The following is a 26,340-nucleotide window of genomic DNA, read 5'->3' on the forward strand; positions in this document are numbered from 1 at the left end:
TCTTTATTATGCATTTTCGGCAGGTGCGACTTATACTCCGGTGCGACTTATACTTAGAAAAATACGGTACACCGATTATATATATATATATGTATATATATATATATATATATATATATATATATATATATATATATATCCATCCATCCATTTTCTACCGCTTATTCCCTTTTGGGGTCGCGGGGGGCGCTGGAGCCTATCTCAGCTACAATCGGGCGGAAGGCGGGGTACACCCTGGACAAGTCGCCACCTCATCGCAGGGCCAACACAGATAGACGGACAACATTCACACTCACATCCACACACTAGGGCCAATTTAGTGTTGCCAATCAACTTATCCCCAGGTGCATGTCTTTGGAGGTGGGAGGAAGCCGGAGTACCCGGAGGGAACCCACGCAGTCACGGGGAGAACATGCAAACTCCACACAGAAAGATCCCGAGCCCGGGATTGAACCCAAGACTACTCAGGACCTTCGTATTGTGAGGCAGATGCACTAACCCCTCTGCCACCGTGCTGCCCCTATATATATATATATATATATATATATATATATATATATATATATATATATATATATATATATATATATATATATATATATATATATATATATATATATATATATATATATATATATATATCGACAACATTCTTCTTGGGACCATTTTTCAACCTGAGGTAGTTCCAAAAAAGAAGCTTCAGGAAGGCCGAACTTACAGAAAAGCAGTGTATATATATATATATATATATATATATATATATATATATATATATATATATATATATATATATATATATATATATATATATATATGTATATATATATATATGTATATATATATATATATATATATATATATATATATATATATATATATATATATATATATATATATACATATATATATATATATATATATATGTTCTCACTTCAATTTATTCTTATTTTGTTAAGTTTTTTTTTATTCAAAACTATTATGGCAATTTATTTTTGACGTATTTCAAATACATTTTGAAAATAGGATGTAAGTCTCTCCCATTTGAATTTCTTCATATTATAAGGAACATTTGTTGCAAATAGACATGAATTGTAGGTGCTATTAATTATAATTATGGGATCAAAGTTCTTTCCACAGGATACATACAAATAATGTGTGTTTATATACGTGTGTGTGTATATATATATATATAAATATATATATATATATATATATATATATATATATATATATATACTATATCGCATGTATCTATGTATATGTATATATATGTGTATATATATATATATATATATATATATATATGTGTATATATATATATATATATATATATATATATATATATATATATATATATACACACATGCGATATAGTGAGAAAAATATTAAAACAAAAATAAAATAGGAATACAAATACATTTAGTTAGTTAAATGTTGTGTAATCAGAGTGTAGATGTGCGTGGGGTGAAAATTGCAGTTTAACATGTATATTGTAATTTACTGTAAAACAAGTACACCGAATATATATATATATATATATATATATATATATATATATATATATATATATATATATACATAAATATATATTTTATTTGTATTTTTATATATATATATATATATATATATATAATTTGTATTTATATATATGTACATATATATGTATATATATATATTTGTTTATATATATATATATATATATATATATATATATATATATATATATATATATATATATATATATGTATACATATGTATATATATTTATATATATGTTATTCTTATTTTGTTATGTTTCTCTCTATAACGTCCGTCAGACCATTGTTGCGTTAAATGATTGACGTCTCATGTGATCCTCGCGCTCAAAGATTTGTCCAATGAGAGACGTGCGTAGGCGGGACATCCGCTTACGGCGTCCAAACAGGAGTGTTTTGTATCCGTTGGAGGGAAATTTAATCAAAATAGACACAACGCGCATTTCTTCCATGATATTGTTTACTAAGGTGTACGCGGAACGTGTTTTTATTTTTTTGTAAATGAGACAAATGACGATTTTTTTGGGGGGATGGATGGATGGATGGATGGACTTTCGACAACCGTGCCGTGACGACACTATGGTAGTAGCTGTTAGCTTAGCTTGCTAGCTGCTATGGCTAATGCTGCTGGTTAGCATATGCCACTCGTGTTGTTTGTGCCAAAACGTTATAAATGGAGAATATTGTAGATGTTTTGTAAACACATTATGTCGTCATGGACCGTACGAACAAGAGGCTGGATAGTCAACTGTGTGCAGCTGTAAAGACAGGAGAACCCAGGTATAGTATTTTATTCCGTCCTGACATGTCCCGGATGTAAATGCATTGTCTGCAATATTCAATCTCACACACGTTTTGCAAGACTGTGCGTTTACATATTTTACTTTTAACACGTTTTCTTCCACTTCGTCACATTGCACTTGACTTTGCGTTAATACATGCGTTGGCGGTTGCAACGACGTAGCAAAACATTGACAAGATTTCGCTGCGTCCAAGTCAAAACAATGTGGAGCATTTTTAGGTAAGCCGGAATATAACCAACATTATCAGGCCTTCTTTCTTTATTAGTTTTCGCTTAGTTTTCATTCCAACACCTTATTTTATTTCATTTCTAATTGTTAGTCGACTTGTACCGAGGATGTCGTTGTGGCTTGTGCAGCCCTTTGAGACACTTGTGATTTAGGGCTATATAAATAAACATTGATTGGTTGATTTGTATAGTATTAATAAGCAGTATGTTAATTGACTTTAATTTGGCCCTCCACATCATTTTATGTGGTACGCCATATTATTGTATTGTGGCCTGCCACATCATTTTATTGTAGACTGCTACTTCATTTTAAAGTAATCTGTCCCATCATTTTAAAGTGGCACGCCACATAATTCTAATGTGTCCCCCCACGTCATTTAATGTGACCTGTGAAGTGTAGTCAGTGTTTCCCACACATTCATTTATTTGTGGCGGCCCGCCACGAAAGAATTACGTCCGCCACAAATGGATTTTTTGGCTTTTCACTCACTCGACCGCTCATAAAAGCAATGAGACTGTCTGTGAATGTTGCTTGTAGTTACAACTCCGGTGCAGTAGGTGGCGGTAGCCTACTATGCATTGTAATTCCGCCAATAGCACTTAATTCACCTGGTGGGCCAGAAGAAGAAGAAGAAGAAGAAGAAGAGGGACGGACGGACGGACGGGATCAAAATACGAGGGTAATATAGGTTATCTGCATCGTCATATATTTAACGTTAATTCGCGATTTCACCGAGCATTTCACTGACGGTGAGCAGCCTGACGCTGCTTCATTAACACCGCCGCTGTTTGACTCGGGGGCCGGGCAGACGCAAGTAATAACAGTCACCTGTTTCCATACCGACGAGCTAACGTGTCCAGGTTATAACCCTGTTGTCAATAAACACACATGGACTGAAGCTAAATTGTCCACTGTCCACTGCAGCATGTGAATGCAATGAAAATAATAAAATCTGAGCCAACCAGCTGTTAAAATGTTGTCCAGGTTAATGTTTTGGCCATTAAAGGCCCTTCATTTCAAGATTTCAACTGTGATCGGGCTTTAAACAGGTGGCTGACCTGTTCAGATGAGTGTAACTGCTACTGGTCAAATAATGTGAAATAGCATTTAATTTTACATGTATGCAATGCCATTTAAATGTAATTATAGATAATAATAATTACTGTGTAGTGTTGTAAATAGTCAACGGGAAGGATTTTAGTAAGATATAAGCCATGAGCACTACACAGCCAGAAAAAAACCTAGGCAGGACAAGTAAAAATATTGGGGCAAGTAGATTTGAGAAGTCGGGCAAGTAGAAAAAAACCTTAACGTTGAACCCTGCATGTGTTGAGCTGCTGCCGCTTAAGGTTAGACGGCACTGTACATAGAGCGGTTCTGCTCGTTAGTAATAAATTCGAATGTTGGATGTTCACTCCTTCACACAGATGAGTATAGAAAAATATTTTCAACGGCCGAAAAGGGCTCGACTTGGAGAGGAGGTAGGCCTACCGTCCGGACCACAGGTGCGACCTGTTCAGCAGCAGCAGGAGGAGGAGGAGGTTGACTGACTGTGGCAGGACACCTCTGCCTCTGTTTCACTTCATGTTGCTGGTAAATAATATGGTTGTAGTAGTAGGCTAAAGTTAAATTATTTAGTATTCACTAATTAAAGGGGCAGAGCTTTAAGAGACATTTTAGCTTTTATATTTTATAAGATATATTTTTTGTAAGAACCACAATTAATAAATATATTTCAGTGAATCACTAATTGTTCAAATCTGTATATAAATATGTACATAAAATGTTGTAATTATATTCCAACTCCGCGTTCTTCTTGGTCATCGCCGCTGCCGCCGCCACCCCCGACCACACCACCACAAATAGATGCCTGTCCTGTGGGAAACACTGGTAGTGTAAGACAGTGTTAAAAATAAAACCATCAAAAGCAATCTGCTTTTGTATAAAATTAAGTTAGGTTAAATGCAATTATTATTATTAATTATTATTATTATTACTTATCTTACGGTATATCAAAAATAATATTGAGCAAAATTGAATTGAAATATTGTCGGTGTGGCCCTCCAGCAGTGCTCGGGTTGCTTATGCGGCCCCCGGTAAAAATTAATTGCCCACCCCTGACTTAAGCTGTACATCAAGCAAGAATGGGAAATAATTCCACCTGAGAAGCTTAAAAAATGTGTCTCCTCAGTTCCCAAACGTTTACTGAGTGTTGTTAAAAGGAAAAGCCATGTAACACAGTGGTGAACATGCCCTTTCCCAACTACTTTGGCACGTGTTGCAGCTATGAAATTCTAAGTTAATTATTATTTGCCAAAAAAATAAATAAAGTTTATGAGTTTGAACATCAAATATCTTATCTTTGTAGTGTATTCAATTGAATATGGGTTGAAAAGGATTTGCAAATCATTGTATTCCGTTTATATTTACATCTAACACAATTTCCCAACTCATATGGAAACGGGGTTTGTACATATACACACAGGGTCGATTGCCAGGGTTAATGCAGTCAACATATATAAAATAAAAAACAAATAAGATAAGGCTCAGAATTGGTTACATTATCACAATTTCAGAAGGGTTAAAACCATTAAAAATCAGTTCCCAGTGGCTTATTTTATTTTTCGAAGTTTTTTTCAAAATTTTACCCATCACGCAATATCCCTAAAAAAGCTTCAAAGTGCCTGATTTTAACCATCGTTATATACACCCGTCCATTTTCCTGTGACGTCACACAGTGATGCCAATACAAACAAACATGGCGGAAAGAACAGCAAGGTATAGCGACATTAGCTCGGATTCAGACTCGGATTTCAGCGGCTTAAGCGATTCAACAGATTACGCATGTATTGAAACGGATGGTTGTAGTGTGGAGGCAGGTAGCGAAAACGAAATTGAAGAAGAAACTGAAGCTATTGAGCCATATCGGTTTGAACCGGATGCAAGTGAAACCGACGAAAACGACACGACAGCCAGCGACACGGGAGAAAGCGAGGACGAATTCGGCGATCGCCTTCTAACCAACGATTGGTATGTGTTTGTTTGGCATTAAAGGAAACTAACAACTATGAACTAGGTTTACAGCATATGAAATACATTTGGCAACAACATGCACTTTGAGAGTGCAGACAGCCCATTTCAGGCGCGCTAAGAACATATATTTTTTCACGATTTCAGCACTCAGGTTAACCATACCTAAATAGACACAAAATACTGCATTACACAAGACTACCCGAATGTACTCGAATGATTGAAAAAAATAAATGTTTTTAAGCTAAATTATTGGTAAACACAGCTTATGTATAATAATTTACGTAAAACCGCGAGTAATGAATAAAGTTTTCATCAATTAATTATTTCTGTAGACATACCCTCATCCGCTCTCTTTTCCTGAAAGCTGATCTGTCCAGTTTTGGAGTTGATGTCAGCATCTGCTTTGAGTGTCGCAGGATATCCACACATTCTTGCCATCTCTGTCGTAGCATAGCTTTCGTCGGTAAAGTGTGCGGAACAAACGACTGACCATTTCGTCGGCTTTCCCCACAGCCTCGTATTTTGAACAAATTTCGTCCAATTTCTTGACACTTTCGCATCTTTGGGCCACTGGTGCAACTGGAATCCGTTCCTGTTCGTGTTGTTACACCCTCCGACAACACACCGACAAAAGTGAGAAAATGGCGGATTGCTTCCCGATGTGACGTCACGTTGTGACGTCATCGCTCCGAGAGCGAATAATAGAAAGGCGTTTAATTCGCCAAAATTCACCCATTTAGAGTTCGGAAATCGGTTAAAAAAATATACTGTGTTTTTCTGCAACATCAAGGTATATATTGACGCTTACATAGGTCTGGTGATAATGTTCCCCTTTAACAAAACCTTTCTACATATAAAGTGCAACATTTCCACATATAAAGTGCAACATTAAACTGATTCAAGTTGCTGCTCAGATTAAATAAAATGACAAAACTTTTCTTCTACATACAAAAAGTGCAACATTAAACAGTTTCAAGTCAACTCAGCCTCAGATTAACTCTCCCCCCCCCCCCAGCCTTTAACCCTGGTGACTTTCACTCAATTTTTATGTTTTTTGCCAGAAAAATCAGTTCATCCACATTGTCTGCAGAAAGAGTACATCCGCTTGCAGTTAAAATGTCTCCAGCTGTGGAAAATACCTTTTCGCTGGGCACGGGGGTAGCAGGTATGGCGAGGTAGTGCCTGGCTAACTTGGCAGTAAGAGGATATATGGGCTCATTGTTCTTCCACCATAGAAGTGGGTCAAAATGTAGTTTTTAATGCAATATGGTCTTAAATCTGCTGCTATAAAAACACCAACGGCATTTGTTATTGCTTTAGCCCTGCCTGACTCGCCGAGGAGAAGCTGCGTGAATGCGGTGGGAGCTGTGTTTGTTCGTCTTTCTCTTCGTTGAAGCGATGTTATCCATTGTTGTATCGCACCGCGAAGCCCAAATGTTCTCAAACGGGAGATCTGACTTTTGCATGTTGTAGTAGCCCGGTCATTGCTAGCATGCCGTGTGTTGTGCATTGTTTACACAACATGTGTATGTGGAAACTCGTTCGGTACAACTCTGTACCGAACCGAACCCCCCGTATTGAAACGGTTCAATACAAATACATGTTCCGTTACACCCTTAGGTACGCCATATTATTGTATTGTGGCCGGCCACATCATTTTATTGTAGACTGCTACTTCATTTTAAAGTAATCTGTCCCATCATTTTAAAGTGGCACGCCACATAATTCTAGTGTCCCCCCCCCCCACGTCATTCAATGTAACCTGCCACATCATTTTACGTGGTATGCCATATTATTGTATTGTGACCACTACTTCATTTTAAAGTGACCAGTCCCACAATTTTATAGTAGTACGCCACGTCATTTTAAGTGGTCTGCCGCATCATTGCAGTGTTTCCCACACATTCATTTATTTGTGGCGGCCCGCCACGAAAGAATTACGTCCGCCACAAATGGATTTTTCGGCTTTTGACTCGCTCGACCGCTCATAAAAGCAATGGGACTCTGTCTGTGAATGTACCTTGTAGTTACAACTCCAGTGCAGTAGGTGGCGGTAGCCTACTATGCATTGTAACTCCGCCAATAGCACTTAATTCACCTGGTGGGCCAGAAGACGAAGACGGACGGACGGGATCAAAATACGAGGGTAATATAGGTTATAGGTAGATAGGTTATAGCTGCATCGCTCGCGGCTCGTCATATATTTAACGTTAATCCGCGATTTCACCGAGCGTTTCACTGACGGTGAGCAGCCTGACGCTGCTTCATTAACACCGCCGCTGTTCGACTCGGGGTCCGGGGCAGACGCACGTAATAACAATCACCTGTTTTCATACCGACGAGCTAACGTGTCCAGGTTATAACCCTGTTGTCAATAAACACACGTGGAGACGGTGCTTCAGATACTACATTAATACTCAAGCTAAAATGTCCACTGTCCACTGCAGCATGTGAATGCAATGAAAAGAATAAAATCTGAGCCAACCAGCTGTTAAAATGTTGTCCAGGTTAATGTTTTGGCCATTAAAGGCCCTTCATTTCAAGATTTCAACTGTGATCGGGCTTTAAACAGGTGGCTGACCTGTTCAGATGGGTGTAACTGCTACTGGTCAAATAATGTGAAATAGCATTTAATTTTACATGTATGCAATGCCATTTAAATGTAATTATAGATAATAATAATAATAATACATACTGTGTAGTGTTGTAAATAGTCAACGGGAAGGATTTTAGTAAGATATAAGCCATGAGCACTACACAGCCAGAAAAAAACCTAGGCAGGACAAGTAAAAATATTGGGGCAAGTAGATTTGAGAAGTCGGGCAAGTCGAAAAATTAGGGCAGAGGGAACAGGTGAGACTCAGCAAACACTGAAAAATAAAGCAGGGTCAGATCAGAATTGCATTTTTCTCATGAAAAGGGTCCTAATTTATATTCTTATGTGCCTTATAGAGAGGACCACGACAAAACATAGAGCGACTAGCTCCAGTGCGACCTGTTCAGCAGGAGGAGGAGGAGGAGGTTGACTGACTGTGGCAGGACACCTCTGCCTCTGTTTCACTTTATGTTGCTGGTAAATAATATGGTTGTAGTAGTAGGCTAAAGTTAAATTATTTAGTATGCACTAATTAAAGGGGCAGAGTTTTAAGAGACATTTTAGCTTTTATATTTTATAAGATATATTTTTTGTAAGAACCACAATTAATAAATATATTTCAGTGAATAACTAATTGTTCAAATCTGTATATAAATATGTACATAAAGTGTTGTAATTATATTCCAACTCCGCGTTCTTCTTGGTCATCGCCGCTGCCGCCGCCACCCCCCGCCCCCCGACCACACCACCACAAATAGATGCCTGCCCTGTGGGAAACACTGCATTGTATTGTGTTCCGCCACATAGTTTTATTGTTGACCGCTACCTAATTTTAAAGTGGCCCGTCCCATAATTTTAAGTGGCAGACCACACAATTCTAATGTGGCCCGCCACGTCATTTTACATGGTATGCCACATCATTTTAAGTAGTCCACCACATAATTTTATTATGGCCTGCTACAACATTTTATTGTAGACTGCTAATTCATTTTAAAATGACCTGTCCCATTATTTTAACATGGCAAACCAAATACTGTAATTCTAATGTAGCCTACAAAAAAGGCTGGAAATAAAAAAAACACTTTCTGACTAATTGTATTTGTTCTTTAAATTTTGACAGGAAATTGTTGCATATGTTCAACACTTTAATATTATTTCATCACGCAACAAGATGTTCCAAGCATTGTTTGATTATCAAAAATAAATATTTAAATATCTGCTTGTCAACTTGGCTTACAATTTCAAAGCGACTTATTCATCAATCTGTTAGTAAAACATATGATAATCAAAAACAGTTGCTTTTGTAAATGGAGTAACAAGGCTATTATAAGTTTACATTCATTTATAAACATTTTTCCATGTGGCCCTCTGAGGGCAGCCATTATTGCGATGTGGCCCTCAACAACAACTAGTTTGACACCGCTGCATTAGAACATGGTTAAAGCAATAGTAATAAAGTTACATACAATTGTGACGTACTATATTTTTTGGTGAAATCTGAAAGATTATAATGTATTTATAAACATGCTCAGAGTGAAACACACAACGTTCAATATTTATATTAGAGCTGTCAAATGATACATTTTAAATCAGATTAGTAACATTTGAAATTTGGATTATCATGATCACCAATTGTAGCTGAGATAGGCTCCAGCGCCCCCCGCGACCCCGAAGGGAATAGGCGGTAGAAAATGGATGGATGGATGGATGGATGATTACTCACCGGTGATTATTTGCTTGCATAGTTATACTTTGCTTAAGAAAAGAGCCAAATGCAATTTTATTGTCAGAAGTCATCCAGGAACGTTTTTAAACATATTACCGTACTTGAATGCATGTCAGTTATTTATACACAATTTAGTAACGGTTTTATCTAAAGTTCTTTTAGGCTGTATTTTGGAATAAAATTAGCCAGCATTAGTCGCAGTTTCCTCACTCATTTTTGTTCTGACGTATGCATTTATCTGATCACTGACCGATTAGTGGTTAAGGTATAAGAGCTTGTACGGTCAAAGTATATTGCATGATTATTCTAAGTGTGCTCGTGACTAATGTGATATTTTTTGTGACGATTCACATGAGTTAGCTCATTAATTTTGACTGCCCTAATTTATATAAACGTTTATTACACATCAAAAATAAAATCCCACAAGCACTATGGAAACACATGCAAAAGGGAAATGCTGCAAATGAAATCGACTGTAATAACATGAATGATGCAGGACCAAAGACAATTGCAATGGTTTTGGAAAAATGTTGCAAATTCCAAAACCACACACAACCCCCGAAAACAACTGCTTGTGAGAACTGGCATGCTCATGGAACAAAACGTAAGCTTGCCAAACTTGAGCACTTGGTCACATTCTAATAAGTACCAATGATTGTCACACACACTAGGTGTGGTGAAATTTGTCCTCTGCATTTGACCCATCCCCTTGTTCACCCCCTGGAAGGTGAGGGGAGCAGTGGGCAGCAGCGGTGGCAACGCCCGGGAATCATTTATGGTGATTTAACCCCCAATTCCAACCCTTGATGCTGAGTGCCAAGCTGGGAGGTAATGGGTCCCATTTTTATAGTCTTTGGTATGACTTGGCCGGGGTTTGAACTCACTACCTACCGATCTCAGGGCGGACACTCTAACCACTAGGCCAGTGTTTTTCCAACCTTTTTTGAGCCAAGGCGCATTTTTTGCGTTGGAAAAAATCCGGAGACACACCACCAGCAGAAATCATTAAAAAACTAAACTCAGTTGACAGTAAAAAGTTGTTACGATTGTTGGATATGACTTTAAATCATAACCAATCATGCATCAATATAGCTCTTGTTTCAAAGTAAGTGTACTGTCACCACCTGTCACATCACGCCGTGACTTATTTTGAGTTTTTTGCTGTTTTGTTGTACATTGTGGACGCCGTCTTTGCTCCACAGTAAGTCTTTGCTGTCGTCCGGCATTCTGTTTTTGTTTACTTTGTAGCCACCTCAGTTTTAGTTTCGTTCTGCATAGCCTTCCCTAAGCTTCAATGCCTTTTCTTAGGGGCACTCACCTTTTGTTTACTTTTGGTTTAAGCATTAGACACCTTTTTACCTGCACGCTGCCTCCCGCTGTTTTCGACATCTACAAAGCAATTAGCTACCGGCTGCCACCTACTGATATGGAAGAGTATTACACTGTTACTCTGCCGAGCTCTAGACAGCACCGACACTCAACAACAACACATCATTTGCAGACTATAATTACTGGTTTGCAAAAAAAATGTAACCGAAATAGGTGAAATTAGATAATCTCCCACGGCACTCCAGACTGTATCTCACGGCACATCAGTGTGCCGCGTCACAGTGGTTGAAATACACTGCACTAGGCCACTGAGTAGGTTTTTTTTTGTGTGTAGCTAATGGTGACGTTAGCAATGTATGTGGATGTAACAATTACTTCTAACAATAATAAACCCACGGAAACACTTTTTACGGTTAGTATTACAGTTTCAAATAAAATCTGTGTTGGCTCTGCGATGAGGTGGCGACTTGTCCAGGGTGTACCCCGCCTTCCGCCCGATTGTAGCTGAGATAGGCTCCAGCGCCCCCCGCGACCCCGAAGGGAATAAGCAGTAGAAAAATGGATGGATGGATGGATAACATTTTTCGTAAAATTGATAACCACTATTCGATAAACGATGGACGAGTGATACTGTTCATTTCCCGGGGGAAGAAAGCTTGTGATCACGATACCCGTAATAATAAATAATAAGACATTTTTCATATTGTACAATATTTAGACACTGATTGATACAGGTAGGTCAATGTATACCAATGTCAGATTCAAATTTGCTTTTGTGTCTTCACCGAATCAATTAAAGCATTACGTTTGATGACAGATGTGTGACAGAGTTGTAACAAATATCTCGTCGTTCACAGATCTGTGCAGCTACTTCTGTCCCAGGGTGCAATCCCTGACGCTGTGGGAACTAATGGGGTAGCTGCAATACACTTGGCCGTGGGCAAAGAGACTGAAAAGAACTTGCGATGCTTGAAACTGCTACTGCAACATGGAGCTGACCCAAATGTTAGGTAAGTGACACACACACACACAAACAATGTTGTGATATGGTTTCTGTCATATTAGAGCATACACAACATATGTCTGCCATTAGATGATATTCTGTAGTTAATTATTCGGGATGTGCAGATCCATCAGCCATCGATTTGCATCGTATATGCGATCGTCATTGCAGAGTAATGAATTTTAATGCCAACCACAAACACAAATCATCTCTGGCTGACACTGCATTTATTTAAAAGCCGGCTCCCCTGAACTAATAATCACCTCCGTTTTGGCAAGTAAACTGCATTTCTAAGTATCTTCAAGTATCATTATCAAGTAAAGCTAAACATGTTACACACCAAGAGCAAGCCAGGAGGAGTAGGCATGATAATAGCGACGCTAACAGCTAAGCTACCTTGAAACAACACCAATAAATAATTGCTTGATTAAGTTTAAGAAGTGTAGATGGAAGTGTGTTAAAGCAGAAAGTAAGCAGCTATTAACAGGAAATTAAAAACGAGAATAAACAAATAATCTAGAGAAAAAACAACATAACAATTGTTGGTGTGTCAGCACTGTCGCAGTCAGTAGTAGTAAGAGAAGGGCGGGTCAACCTATAACTCGGTCGTGGTCAATACCAAGGGTAGTATCAGTGTATGACTGATACTAGCGTGATTACATCGACGTTATTTTCTCAAAATAATCTTATTAGGCGCTATTAATCAAATGCAGTACCTGGATTAGGGATGTCCCGATCCAGGTTTTTGCACTTCCGATCCGATACCGATATTGTTTTTGCACTTCCGATACTGGCCTATTCGAGCATGTATTAAAGTTTAAAGTTATTTAGCCTACTTAGTTGTCAGAATCATGTTGAAAAGGGTTTTAGTACTCTTGATAACAACTAGCCAGCTGAATTAGGGGAGTTTGAATAATACACAATGGTTGGTAACAAGAAACTGACCTGTTTATTCAAGGATAAACACAAAATAGACAAAATTATACATGACAAACAGAAATGATATGGCCTTTTTTTAATATTGCGATATTTTAAGGCCATATCGCGATACACAATATATATCTCGATATTTTGCCTTAGCCTTGAATGAACACTTGATGCATATAATCACAGTATGATGATTCTATGTGTCTACATTAAAACATTCTTCTTCATACTGCATTAATGTATGCTACTTTTAAACTTTCATGCAGAGAAGGAAATCACAACTAAAAAAATCACTATTTTTTCATACGGTGTTGATCTGGAAATGTTTGCCTCGGCATTTTGATGGTGTGGGGGTGTGGCACCGAACGGAGATAAGCGTCTCGACAAACGTTACAATATTTGAACAATGATGACGAAAACTGTTTTCTCTGTCGTGTCCGTGTGTCGAAAATTGTTATGCGCTTATTTTTTTTGGGGATTTTGTGCGTGGCATAGATTTGCTGTGCGCAGAGGACGCTTGAGCAGTGCGCAATTGCACAGGCGCGCACCTTAGCGGGTGCGCTAGCATCACAGCTAACGTTAGCCATGCTGCTACCTCTATGCTCGGGGAGGACGTATACGTATGTGACGTATGACGTGACAGTATGTGACGTGTGTAATAAGGTGCGCTTGCTGTCTGTGAAAGGGAGACACAGGAAAGAGTGAGAAGAGCCTGTCGTGTAATGCCAGCAGCTAAAAGCAACTGCGTGATAATCCACAGACCTGTGGATGTGTTGAAGGTGTGCTGGATAATGCGGAACGGAAATTAGGGAGCAGCAGAAAAGTGGAATGTATTATTTAAATCGGTGCGTTGGAAAACACGGACCGTACTTTTTTTTTTAAACTGGATCTGGATGGGCATTTTCCAATGCCTTGCCGATAAGCATTTTTTGGCAAATATCGGCGGCCGATCCGATCCAAATATCGGATCGGGACATCCCTAACCTGGATGTAACAGGACTTTGAAGGCAAAAGCCAAATGATTTAAATAAGTAGTAGATAATAGTTTTTGCTTTTTTCGCCGTAGTTATTGTGTACTATTTATTGATTAGGGATATGAACCTCATAGGATGTAACGGTTTTGTAGATACTGCGGTATAACGGTTTCAAAATCTTCTCAATAATGCCGGGATGTGTGACGGTATCAAATGAAAACTTAGTGTGTAGGTACTTCCATCCATCCGTTTTCTAGTGATTGTCCCTTTCGGGGTCGGGGGGGTGCTGTAGCCTATCTCAGCTGCATTCGTGGAAGTCGCCACCTCGTCGCACAACTTTCAGAAAGTTAAAGTTGAGAGACACGGTGGATGTTCTTGCACAGTTCTTTGCACTTAAAAATACTTGTTTGTTGTAATACATATGATTAGAACAGTCTTTTTTTGGACATATAGTACAATAATATTGTACTGTGGCATTAATACCCTGATAATATTGTACCGTGAGTTTTTGATATCTTTACATCTTTAGAATCTCACGATTCAATTTGATTCCGATTGGGTGATGATTAAATTTAGAATTAATTCTCAGTTTAATACAGTTTTCAATTCAAACTGTTTCTCGCAATATATTATTTAGTATAAAAATTATATTAAAACATTTACAAAATTGCAGTGAGTAAGCGCAGAGATGGCCTGAAAACTTGTTTAAAAAAAATAGATTCTTACAATTGTTTGATCAAAACAAAGTAAACTAATGTTATATTACAGAATACAGAACTACTGTATTTTAAATGTTGTGATATTGTAAAATGTCACAAATAAATAGGAACATTTACAGCTAATACATATGATCGGTATTGGTATCAGCTGATCTCTCTCATGGATGATTGGTATTGTAATTGGCAGCATAAAACCCGATCGGAACAGCACTGTTGATTATAGTTCCTGCCGTTATTGTACCACCATCTTTAATTGCTGGATATAATACTTTTATTATTTTGTCAATGTCTGAACAGCCCACACTAAAGTGTCCAGTGTCATTTGGAAATGTGTTAAATCACAGCTTTTAAGAAAATGGAAGAAAAGTGATTTAAGTAGTTTTTTCTGTTTTCTTCATAGATCATCAGATGGCCTAACTCCCATTCACATCGCTGCGCTTTGGGGATGTTATCAAAACCTGAAGCTGCTCTTAACAAATGGTGGGAACCCCAACATAAAAGACAACGTAAGCAGCTTTGCCTATAAATTGACCAGCACACAGAATGTACACAGAATTCAGCCAAAACACTTCTTCATTCATGCAGGAAGGAAATACACCAGTGGTGCTTGCAGAGCTAGAGGACAATAGAAAATGTGCTCAGCTTCTACAGGATTACCTGCCCAGTTCTGCGAGCACAGAAGAGGAGGACTTGCCTCACTTCAAGTATTGTAAGTTTTGGAAAGTGATAGCTGGAAAATACCATTACCGTTCAAATGTTGTCCACAACTACATTACAATCCATAGAGAGCTTGCATAGTGTTTTTTGTACAGACTAATAATATAACAATGTGAAAATGTCATATTACCGTTATTGTGACCAACATTATTATGGTTATCATTATTATAGCGGTATTGTTAAATGTTAAGTGCTTAAAAAGTACTTATACACACACTGAAATATTTATAATTTTTTAAAATAACTAAAAAAAACTACCCACTGTTAGAAAACCCATTGTTTTGCATGTTTTGTGTTTGTAATACTTCACTGATAAGAGTGAAGTATAAGCATTGTGGTGTCGTCTTGAATACACCGTAAAAACACCTGAGTCATATTCCTCCGAGTTTATCAGTCTCTCTGACTTAAAAGAGCACAGCTTGTAGTTTCAATGTACACAATTTAATAGCTTAGTTACTCAGACAGAAATGTGTTTATACAAGTTTAGATTGGGGTGTGTTGTTTATTAATGGGGAAGTACGTTAACGTCTCTTGTATTCATGTTAGCCTATAAGCTAGCAAGTCCATCCGTTAGTTTATCAAATTGCGGCTATCTATCGTGGTTTTCCCCAAAATTTTAATTTAAAACGGTAAAACTAACCATCGAGAGTTCGACTGCGGTTACAATTATTACCTTTCATCGTTACATCCCTAGAACAGACAATAGGTGAAACTGCATCTTTGCAAGGTACATGGCTTTAGCATATAGCTGTATACTATTTGTCATACTATCATTTATTTGTTATACAGTAGCCAATTTCAACTGTAATCAGCATACAGGTTCCAGATCTTGGTAAATATAAGATTAACGAGTTAGACAACACACCATAAACAATTGCACCTTCAAGTGCATGGAATACAGTACGCAAGTATGAGCATGTATGAACATTTGATCAGATAAGTTATAAGCAAATCTCCCCAGAGCCATACTGTGTTAGTCATTGTCATCCTCTTATCTCCTTGTAGCCTTATATTCCGACAACACAGACACGTCTGGCTATCCTGAGTCCGACTACAGCTTCGGTTCCTACTCCTCGATGATAAGTGACCTTGGTGAAGCTCCTTTAAGCAGCACAAGGCGGTCATCATTTTTCAAACTTTCCAACTTAAATGGGAGGCCAAATTGCAAAGGAATACTGCATAACAGACCCTCTGATGTGTACACAGAAAACAAACCTTGTCCACATTGGAACACTTCCTTACAATGGTCATCTGAAGGTGCCTCTTTATTATCAAGTACTCACATGTCCGCAGTAGGAGCCACTGCACCAGACCCTAAAGATAACGATGTGTTTGCTACTGATGATGTGTTCCCTCCTGAGGAAAATATACCCACCGCTATAACTGATGGACCCAGTTCTCCCACTCAGCGCTATGCTCTCCCTGCATTTCTATCCAGGCGAGCGAGTCGAAAGAGCGTTAGCTTCTGTAATGTCGATGAGTATTTTCCGGTTTTTAGTCCTGAATCTCCAAAACAGACAGTAGCTGTCAATGATACCCAGGCTGAAGGCTATCTATCCTTTGACCTGTCAGATAACTCTGACTTCCTCTATTCAGAGCATTTTGCTACTGTTTTGCACAAGCTGGGCGTGGATGTCACCTCGCCAGATCATGTCTATGTTTTCTGCAGGGAGAGTAGTGAAAGCACAGACGAGGCTTTGGAGAAAACAGTCATCGGTCCCTGTACTTTGGATGACAATAATTGTGAAAAGGTTTTAGAGGATACAAAGGCACCTCAGGAGAACATACCAGAAAAGCCAACACATTGCAGTGGGGCCGGCAGTAGCAGTGGTAGTAATTACAGTAGTTGTGAAAGTGACCATTACACCAGCGCACTGGATGATTCCGTTCACCCCAAACTATTGTCTGTATCGGAGAAAACTGCTGCAGAAGTTCCAGAAGCTCAAAGTGAATGTCCAGTTGATGTTTGTAAGATTGTTACATCAGGCTTGGATGGTCAGCTTCATCCTGGAGTACTTACTTTAAGTAAAGACGATCAGCCATTGAAAAACAGTAAATGTGATTCCGTTGAAGCCGACGAACTTCCTTTTATTTCAAGTCCATTTGTAACAGGCAGGACACGATCAAGGCAGAGTCGCTGCTCACTAAGAACAAGCAGCAACTCAGAAGACCTCTGTACGTCTTCCCTGTTTGATGAAACTTTACCTAGACCGTTGCGAACACAACGCTTGACTCCCAGATCTCAGAATAGTAACAACTCCTATAATTCACCCCGGGTTCCATGCTACACTCCAAACAACTTGGACAGACAAGGGTCTGTGTCTGGAGACTACCCTAACACTCAGTTCAGTACCTTCAACACTTGTGTGAGCTCGAGCCAAGCTGATACTCTCATCCTCACAAACAGAGACAGTGACACAGTTGATCGATCACAGACTTTCTGTGACACTGTTATCTTGGAAGAAGATGACTCCTCAATGGATTCCTATGAAAGAAACCTAGCAGAGGTTATTCAGGCCATTCATCAGCAAAAGCTAGGACGTTGTGAAAGCAGGGATTTTTTGACTGATGACGTGACAAATTCAGATGACACAACAAAGAAAGCAAATGGAGCCTGTGATGAAGGTTGCCAACAAAAGGAAAATGTTTGGATCACAGAGGATGCTAATTCTCTCCCAGATTCTGTTTCATCTTCATCAAGTTCAAGCTATTTTTCCCCAAGGAGGTCCAGGCAAGACTCCGACCTCCCGTGCACTTCAGGCACCGGATGCACTCCCAGGTACAGCATGAGCCGGCTATCAACTAACCGCCGGTCGGAGCACCTAGCCAACCTATCCTACACCCCTGGAGGGCGCCCACATATTGACGATGTTGACAAACCAGTGGAATACCTCTACACTGATTCAGAACAGGGCCACAAACTGATCGAGACCCACATTCCGCCTACAGCTAACACCTCACTCAGTTCCAGCATGAGCACCACAAGCAGTGAGGAGACTATCCTCTATGACTGGCGCTCCATGCAGTCCAACAACAGGGAGGGTAAGGAGAACCAGGAACCACAGAAGCAACCCCAAAACAAGAAAATCAGTGAGGCTGTGTGCAGAGAGTTTCAGGAAACCGAAGGGATGACAGACAAGGAGCTGAGGCGTAGGCTCATTGAGTTTGGAAAGAGTCCGGGCCCCATTACTAGTCGAACCAGGCCAGTCTATATTCGAAGGCTGTGCTGCCTGCTGCAAGACTCACATTACAAACCATCAGAGCACCAAGATCAAGTGGAACAACCCCAAACAGGTATCAATATTTAAAGTGAATTGTAAAATTATCTAAGTTATTGTTGTGTCCATCACTTCCATTAAATACTATTGTATTTTTTTTGTTTCTGCCATTAGCACATTTCGGTTATAGCCCAGAACTAAATTTGGCACTGAAGACTTTCAAGATGCCCGTCTGCCAGGACGACGAGCAGGCTTTGTGCCAACAGTTTGACCAACCTAATCCGAACAGAAAGTGGAGAGAAGGCTTTATCAAGTCCAGCTTCAACTACCTGCTGCTCGACCCAAGGTGCCATCCTTCGCCTTCCAAGAAGAACAAATACAGTAGAGACTTGCTGCACTATTAAAGGGGAACATTATCACAATTTCAGAAGGGTTAAAACCATTAAAAATCAGTTCCCAGTGGCTTATTTTATTTTTCGAAGTTTTTTTCAAAATTTTACCCATCACGCAATATCCCTCAAAAAAGCTTCAAAGTGCCTGATTTTAACCATCGTTATATACACCCGTCCATTTTCCTGTGACGTCACATAGTGATGCCAATACAAACAAACATGGCGGATAGAACAGCAAGGTATAGCAACATTAGCTCGGATTCAGACTCGGATTTCAGCGGCTTAAGCGATTCAACAGATTACGCATGTATTGAAACGGATGGTTGTAGTGTGGAGGCAGGTAGTGAAAACGAAATTGAAGAAGAAACTGAAGCTATTGAGCCATATCGGTATGAACCGTATGCAAGCGAAACCGACGAAAACGACACGACAGCCAGCGACACGGGAGAAAGCCAGGACGAATTCGGCGATCGCCTTCTAACCAACGATTGGTATGTGTTTGTTTGGCATTAAAGGAAACAAACAACTATGAACTAGGTTTACAGCATATGAAATACATTTGGCAACAACATGCACTTCGAGAGTGCAGACAGCCCAGTTTTCATCAATTAATATATTCTGTAGACATACCCTCATCCGCACTCTTTTCCTGGGGGTCTGGCGGCAGATTTCTTTGACTTTATCGTTGGAAATGCATCTGCTTTGAGTGTCGCAGGATATCCACACATTCTCGCCATCTCTGTCGTAGCATAAAAGTTAAAGTTAAAAGTTAAAGTTCCAATGATTGTCACACACACACTAGGTGTGGCGAAATTATTCTCTGCATTTGACCCATCAACCTTGATCACCCCCTGGGAGGTGAGGGGAGCAGTGGGCAGCAGCGGTGGCTGCGCCCGGGAATCATTTTTGGTGATTTAACCCCCAATTCCAACCCTTGATGCTGAGTGCCAAGCAGGGAGGTAATGGGTCCCATTTTTATAGTCTTTGGTATGACTCGGCCGGGATTTGAACTCCCAACCTACCGATCTCAGGACGGACACTCTAACCACTAGGCCACTGAGTAGGTAGCTTTCGTCGGTAAAGTGTGCGGAGCAAACGTCCAATTTCTTGCCACTTTTGCATCTTTGGGCCACTGGTGCAACTTGAATCCGTCCCTGTTCGTGTTGTTACACCCACCGACAACACACCGACGAGGCATGATGTCTCCAAGGTACGGAAAACATTCGAAAAAACGGAAAATAACAGCTGATTTGACTCGGTGTTTGAGAAAATGGCGGATTGCTTCCCGAGAGCGAATAATAGAAAGGCGTTTAATTCGCCAAAATTCACCCATTTAGAGTTCGGAAATCGGTTAAAAAAATATATGGTATTTTTTCTGCAACATCAAGGTATATATTGACGCTTACATAGGTCTGGTGATAATGTTCCCCTTTAACTTGCACTCTTATGACACTTAATTAGGTACACCTGCACATTATGATCAGATTCATTGCAAAAATAACAAGAAGTACATGGTTGTATATTGTCAAAACTGATGACTATTGCAGCTCCCCAGTGCTGCTTCCATGCCCGATTAAAGGGTTTCGTCAGAATGGGCATCCGGTGGGAAAAGAACTAGGCCCTGGGTGTGCCAACTTGGCCCACCGATTTGTTTTGTTAGGCTCGCCAAAAGAGTGGCTTCACAGATATAATACATACTCATACTGACCTCTTTCACGCTCACACAATCAATGATTGAAAGGCCAACTAGTTGCAATCTATTGAACGTGATGGTCTCCGTTATCCTTTATACTGTATGGAGCTAAACTCCTCAATTATGGTGGCACTGTACACTTAAAATCACTGTTCCCACGGCCTGTTGGCACATTTTCACTTTGACCCTTGAAGGCAAAAGGTCTGGGCAGCCCTGAACTAAGTTGAACAAATCTTGTTAGTGACTCCATGTGGCGCCCTCTGATTGGTGAACCCGAATACAACCACCATTATTTTGTAGAAAGATGAGTTTTTGCATAGTACCTGTTTTAGATCTCATTCAGTTGTGCAAGTATACCCAATAAAGTGTCCAGCGAGTGTAGCTCAACAAACATTTACATTCTGGTTTGCATCGTTAAAAGCTGCTACTCCTGGAATACTTTGGTCATTTTCTCTAAATATGTATTTTCTGTGCATCCTTTTGTCTTAGAGTGACAAAAAACCTTCCATTTCGGAGTCAAACTATGACTCCACAGGAGTGCTTCCAGGCATTTGTCCATGCTATCTTTTACGTGGGCAAAGGAAAACGGTCCCGCCCCTACAGCCATCTTTATGAGGCTTTGGAATACTACAAAGGAGATAAGACTTCGAAGGTAACAAGTTGGTGTGCATACATCATAAAATGTGTTTTGAAGTCATTGATTAGACACATGCTCGATTTAGGAAGTGTCAAATAATTTCGTTTATGTTATTATAATACAATAAATAAATAAATAACCCTCTCTGTCATATTTGTTACAGAAACTGTGCCCCAAAGTTCAGCAAATCCTTCAAGTATGGAACGCCGATCAGGGAGTCATCTCTCTGCATTGCTTCCAGAACGTCATTCCGGTGGAGGCTTACACAAGAGAGGCCTGCATGGTAGAGGCCATCGGTGAGTGAAAGGAAAACACAACTGATCCTGTTCTGATTTTATTGAGTGACATCATCATCATTTGATGAAACATTTTTGTTTCATCGTTTCATGATTAGGCCTGGGCCGATAAGTCAAATAATTAAGTTATAAATGAAAATAAACTTGATAAGTTTGCCGGCGTCGATAAATAATCATGTCCGTCCGTGTGTTTGTTTTCTGCGTCTCTCACTTTCAAACCAGGTGCAATAGGTTTTACTCTGTGCATTGCTCTCTACATGAGCGTGATCATCCAATAGCAGAATTAAAGGGGAACATTATCACCAGACCTATGTAAGCGTCAATATATACCTTGATGTTGCAGAAAAAAGACCATATATTTTTTTTACCGATTTCCGAACTCTAAATGGGTGAATTTTGGCGAATTAAACACCTTTCTATTATTCGCTCTCGGAGCGATGACGTCACATCGGGAAGCAATCCGCCATTTTCTCAAACACATTACAAACACCGAGTCAAATCAGCTCTGTTATTTTCCGTTTTTTCGACTGTTTTCCGTACCTTGGAGACATCATGCCTCGTCGGTGTGTTGTCGGAGGGTGTAACAACACGAACAGGGACGGATTCAAGTTGCACCAGTGGCCCAAAGATGCGAAAGTGGCAAGAAATTGGACGTTTGTTCCGCACACTTTACCGACGAAAGCTATGCTACGACAGAGATGGCAAGAATGTGTGGATATCCTGCGACACTCAAAGCAGATGCATTTCCAATGATAAAGTCAAAGAAATCTGCCGCCAGACCCCCAGGAAAAGAGAGCGGATGAGGGTATGTCTACAGAATATATTAATTGATGAAAACTGGGCTGTCTGCACTCTCAAAGTGCATGTTGTTGCCAAATGTATTTCATATGCTGTAAACCTAGTTCATAGTTGTTAGTTTCCTTTAATGCCAAACAAACACATACCAATCGTTGGTTAGAAGGCGATCGCCGAATTCGTCCTCGCTTTCTCCCGTGTCGCTGGCTGTCGTGTCGTTTTCGTCGGTTTCGCTTGCATACGGTTCAAACCGATATGGCTCAATAGCTTCAGTTTCTTCTTCAATTTCGTTTTCGCTACCTGCCTCCACACTACAACCATCCGTTTCAATACATGCGTAATCTGTTGAATTGCTTAAGCCGCTGAAATCCGAGTTTGAATCCGAGCTAATGTCGCTATACCTTGCTGTTCTTTCCGCCATGTTTGTTTGTATCGGCATCACTATGTGACGTCACAGGAAAATGGACGGGTGTATATAACGACGGTTAAAATCAGGCACTTTGAAGCTTTTTTTAGGGATATTGCGTGACAGGTAAAATTTTGAAAAAAAACTTCGAAAAATAAAATAAGCCACTGGGAACTGATTTTTAATGGTTTTAACCCTTCTGAAATTGTGATAATGTTCCCCTTTAAACTAAGGGAGTGAATCCTCTTATCTGTCTTCCACAATCTTTGTCTCTGTGAGTGCAGACGGGACTGCTAGCTTCCAACAGCAACAGAGCCTTTCAAGTCACGACTCGCTAGTGAAAAACAGACAAAGTAACAACAATTGGGAGGAAATAAGATGATGGCAAAGCCAAACGTCCCATATTTCGGCCTTAAACCGAATTAGCCTATTAACACAGACGAACAAGTAAGTATGCCAACTTTGTAATAAAGAAACAAAAATCGCCCGACACTGTTTTTACAAATGGTGAAGATGGATGATGTTTAATATTTATTAAAGTGCAATTTTTGCTAACAGAAATTGAGTCCTTTTTATTTTGTATTGTTTGTTTCTGAATTATACAAATAAAACGTATTGACCTTCCAATTACAGTAATAAAAAAACAAAACAAAACAATTGCAATTAAAATGGGAATGATAAATAAAAATACACTGTTCATTTGTATATTTATATTATTATTATATATTATTTTTACATTAGTGCTTAAATTGGTCTCAAAATAATGCTGACAATAATATTGCTTATTTGCAATATTTTGTGGAACAATATATTGTCCAGCAAAATCTGATATCGGCTCAGGTCTTATTTTGATATCACTGTAACTTGCAGAGGTTGCTGTTATGTAATATCCTGAACAGAAGTTGATTTTGAAGCAATTACATTACCAAGTTGTTTTACACTTTTTTACTTGCGTGAAGCGAGTTTCATATTTTTTTAACTTTAATTTGATGCATATTTTGTACTAAAATGTCTTTGTGGAGGTTGCCCTCTAGTGGGTTCTTCGAATCACCACACACTTGCACGAGAGCCCGGCATTCAGGGTTCAACAATGTCCTTTATTGTGAGCGCACACACGACAGTCTCTGCTCCGTGACTTTTCTGTCGTTTTGGCGTGTCGTCTTTCTGGCCTTCTCTCTCTCGTAATGTCCAGTGTCTGTGTCCGCTCACCAGCACCAACTCCAACTCCAACAAAGTGTCTGGGTCCGGCTGCTGCTAATAAGGGCGACAGGTGGTTAGATTGCCCAGCTGGGGCTGGTTATCTACTCACCTGCCACTGGCTTCGAGGTCGGTCCTTACACACCCCGCTCCACAGTCTTATTTGGAAATAAATTATAGTAACTCAGTATAGTCAGTTTGTTTACCAGCTCAGCACTAACACTGTGTGCCATCGGGTACAATGAAGTTGCGGGGGAATTTATTGTCATCATTTTTATATTATTCAAGGATGGAGCAGAAGGGGGCTAGGAAAACCCCATCAAGCAGTTTGTTACCAAGACCAGCCTGTTAACGACCTTCTCTCCATTCATGACAGGGTTGAAGATGCTCACCAATCAGAAGCGGGGAGACTTCTACGGCGTGGTATCAAACTGGCAGTTGAAGAGAAAGCGTGAGTTGGGCGTCCACCTGCTCTACAGAGCCATGCAGATATTTCTGGCTGAAGGTGAGAGACAGCTCCGACCAGCAGACATCCGACAATAAAAAAAGAAAAAATTACCTGAAGCTGAAATGTAATTAGAATTTGACACAGACTTTGATCCTGATGATCACATGGACATGTGGACACTCATTTTTAAAATTTTCTAAAATGATGTATGAATAATGTATTTACTCATGAGTGGAAAATCACTTCAAGATATCCTCCAGTGGGATAGTTTTATTCCTTAATACTGCCTTTTTATATTGTAATGTATTTGTAGCCTTTTCAGGCAGGTCAGTCAAGTGCCCTGCTTAATTAGTGTAATTCTAGTACGTATGCAGTTCTCCGCTTTGTAAATCTCAATCATGCAAGCAGACATCAATTCTGTAACCTTGGTTCCACTCCCACAATTAGCACTAGTATTAGCAATCGCTTGATAGGAGTTTTTACTAATTATGTATCATGCATAACATTCTCAAACAATTCAAGAGCAGATGTCATCAGCTAATATTCACGCAACATTAATTCATTACATAGAACACACATTGCTAAGGATTAAAAGCCTGGAAATGGTTATGTTTTGATCAAAGTACTATATAATTATTAGTGATGGTTCAATTGATACTGTGGTTTTTGTCTCTATCAACGATCTGAATGGAAGTTAAAAAAAATCCAAAGTGTGGGATAATTTTGATCTTATAGCGCCAAAAAAGGTAGATCTTCTTCTTTTCCTGTTTACCTTTTGGCTCATTGACAAGAGTTGTGCCTTTCGTATTCCTTTCTGCGCAGCTATTCGTTTTGAAAAAACAAAGACAATATTTGCTAACTGTTAAACTGATTTGCAGGTCAGGTTTGAGCATTATGAAACACTAACATAGTATCAGTGCAGTGTCAATACAGCTGATACTGAGGCATTGTTTACCCATCACTAGTAATTATTGACTGACCACAATATTGACATTAGACAGTATTCAAACAAATGTAAGGCATGTTTCATAATTTAGGTATTCTTCAAACGTGAATCCCTTACAATTTGTATACTGAAACGTAGAGCTTTGTTTATAAGAGGCTAGCTGCTATGTAGCATTAGATTTAATGATTGTTTTTTAAAAATGGCAAAATGTTTACATGGTTTGACTTTGTGTTTTCTGTTATATTTTTTTCTTTAAAAAAAATCAGGTAAGCGCCCACTAAAATAAACATGATCGGGTTTGTATAACTGGATGTGTAACACTGTATAATTATGATATGAACTTATTTGTAGATAATAGTATGGTGTGGTATAGGTTATTTGTTTCAGACATGCTTATTGATAAGTTACATTAAGGAAAATCACATTACATTTGCACTATTAAACATGTCTGAGAAGGAGTAGGAACAAGCAGAGCTTATTTAATCCTACCCCTTCTCTATGTATGTTATCGATAGTTCATCTACACCATCATTTTTACATAATGTTTCAAGTAATGTAAATGTTTATATGGTGTAATCAAAAAGAGGAATGAACCCTCACTGCTACATCCTTTTTTTAGAATTAGTCAAAAGTCTTTCTTTGTCAATGTTTATGAATTGTACTTTCTTGTTTTTGTTGTTTAACCTGCTATCCTTTAATTTGTATAAAGAAGAAAAAAACAA

The 26,340-nt window shown here is 39.1% G+C and overlaps 1 protein-coding gene across 1 annotated transcript; it reads left to right on the forward strand.

Annotated features, from left to right (window-relative positions):
* The first annotated feature begins 1,874 nt into the window (after window positions 1-1,874).
* On the forward strand, window positions 1,875-26,340 carry LOC133616573 (uncharacterized). The gene is made up of 9 exons (XM_061976005.2): window positions 1,875-2,315; window positions 12,108-12,260; window positions 15,274-15,379; window positions 15,459-15,582; window positions 16,596-18,884; window positions 18,983-19,154; window positions 21,383-21,545; window positions 21,694-21,826; window positions 24,601-26,340. Exons 1-9 carry the CDS (start codon window positions 2,251-2,253, stop codon window positions 24,765-24,767), a joined length of 3,372 nt encoding a protein of 1,123 aa, XP_061831989.1. The 5' UTR covers window positions 1,875-2,250; the 3' UTR covers window positions 24,768-26,340.

Source organism: Nerophis lumbriciformis, linkage group LG14 (assembly GCF_033978685.3).
Source record: "Nerophis lumbriciformis linkage group LG14, RoL_Nlum_v2.1, whole genome shotgun sequence".
NCBI lineage: Eukaryota > Metazoa > Chordata > Actinopteri > Syngnathiformes > Syngnathidae > Nerophis > Nerophis lumbriciformis.

Coding starts and splice junctions, on each gene's coding strand:
- LOC133616573 (XM_061976005.2), top strand. CDS start 2,251: ATGGACCGTACGAACAAGAGGCTGGATAGTCAACTGTGTGCAGCTGTA. Junction 18,885..18,982: donor AGTGGAACAACCCCAAACAG/GTATCAATATTT, acceptor TTCTGCCATTAG/CACATTTCGGTTATAGCCCA. Junction 21,827..24,600: donor CTGCATGGTAGAGGCCATCG/GTGAGTGAAAGG, acceptor CATTCATGACAG/GGTTGAAGATGCTCACCAAT.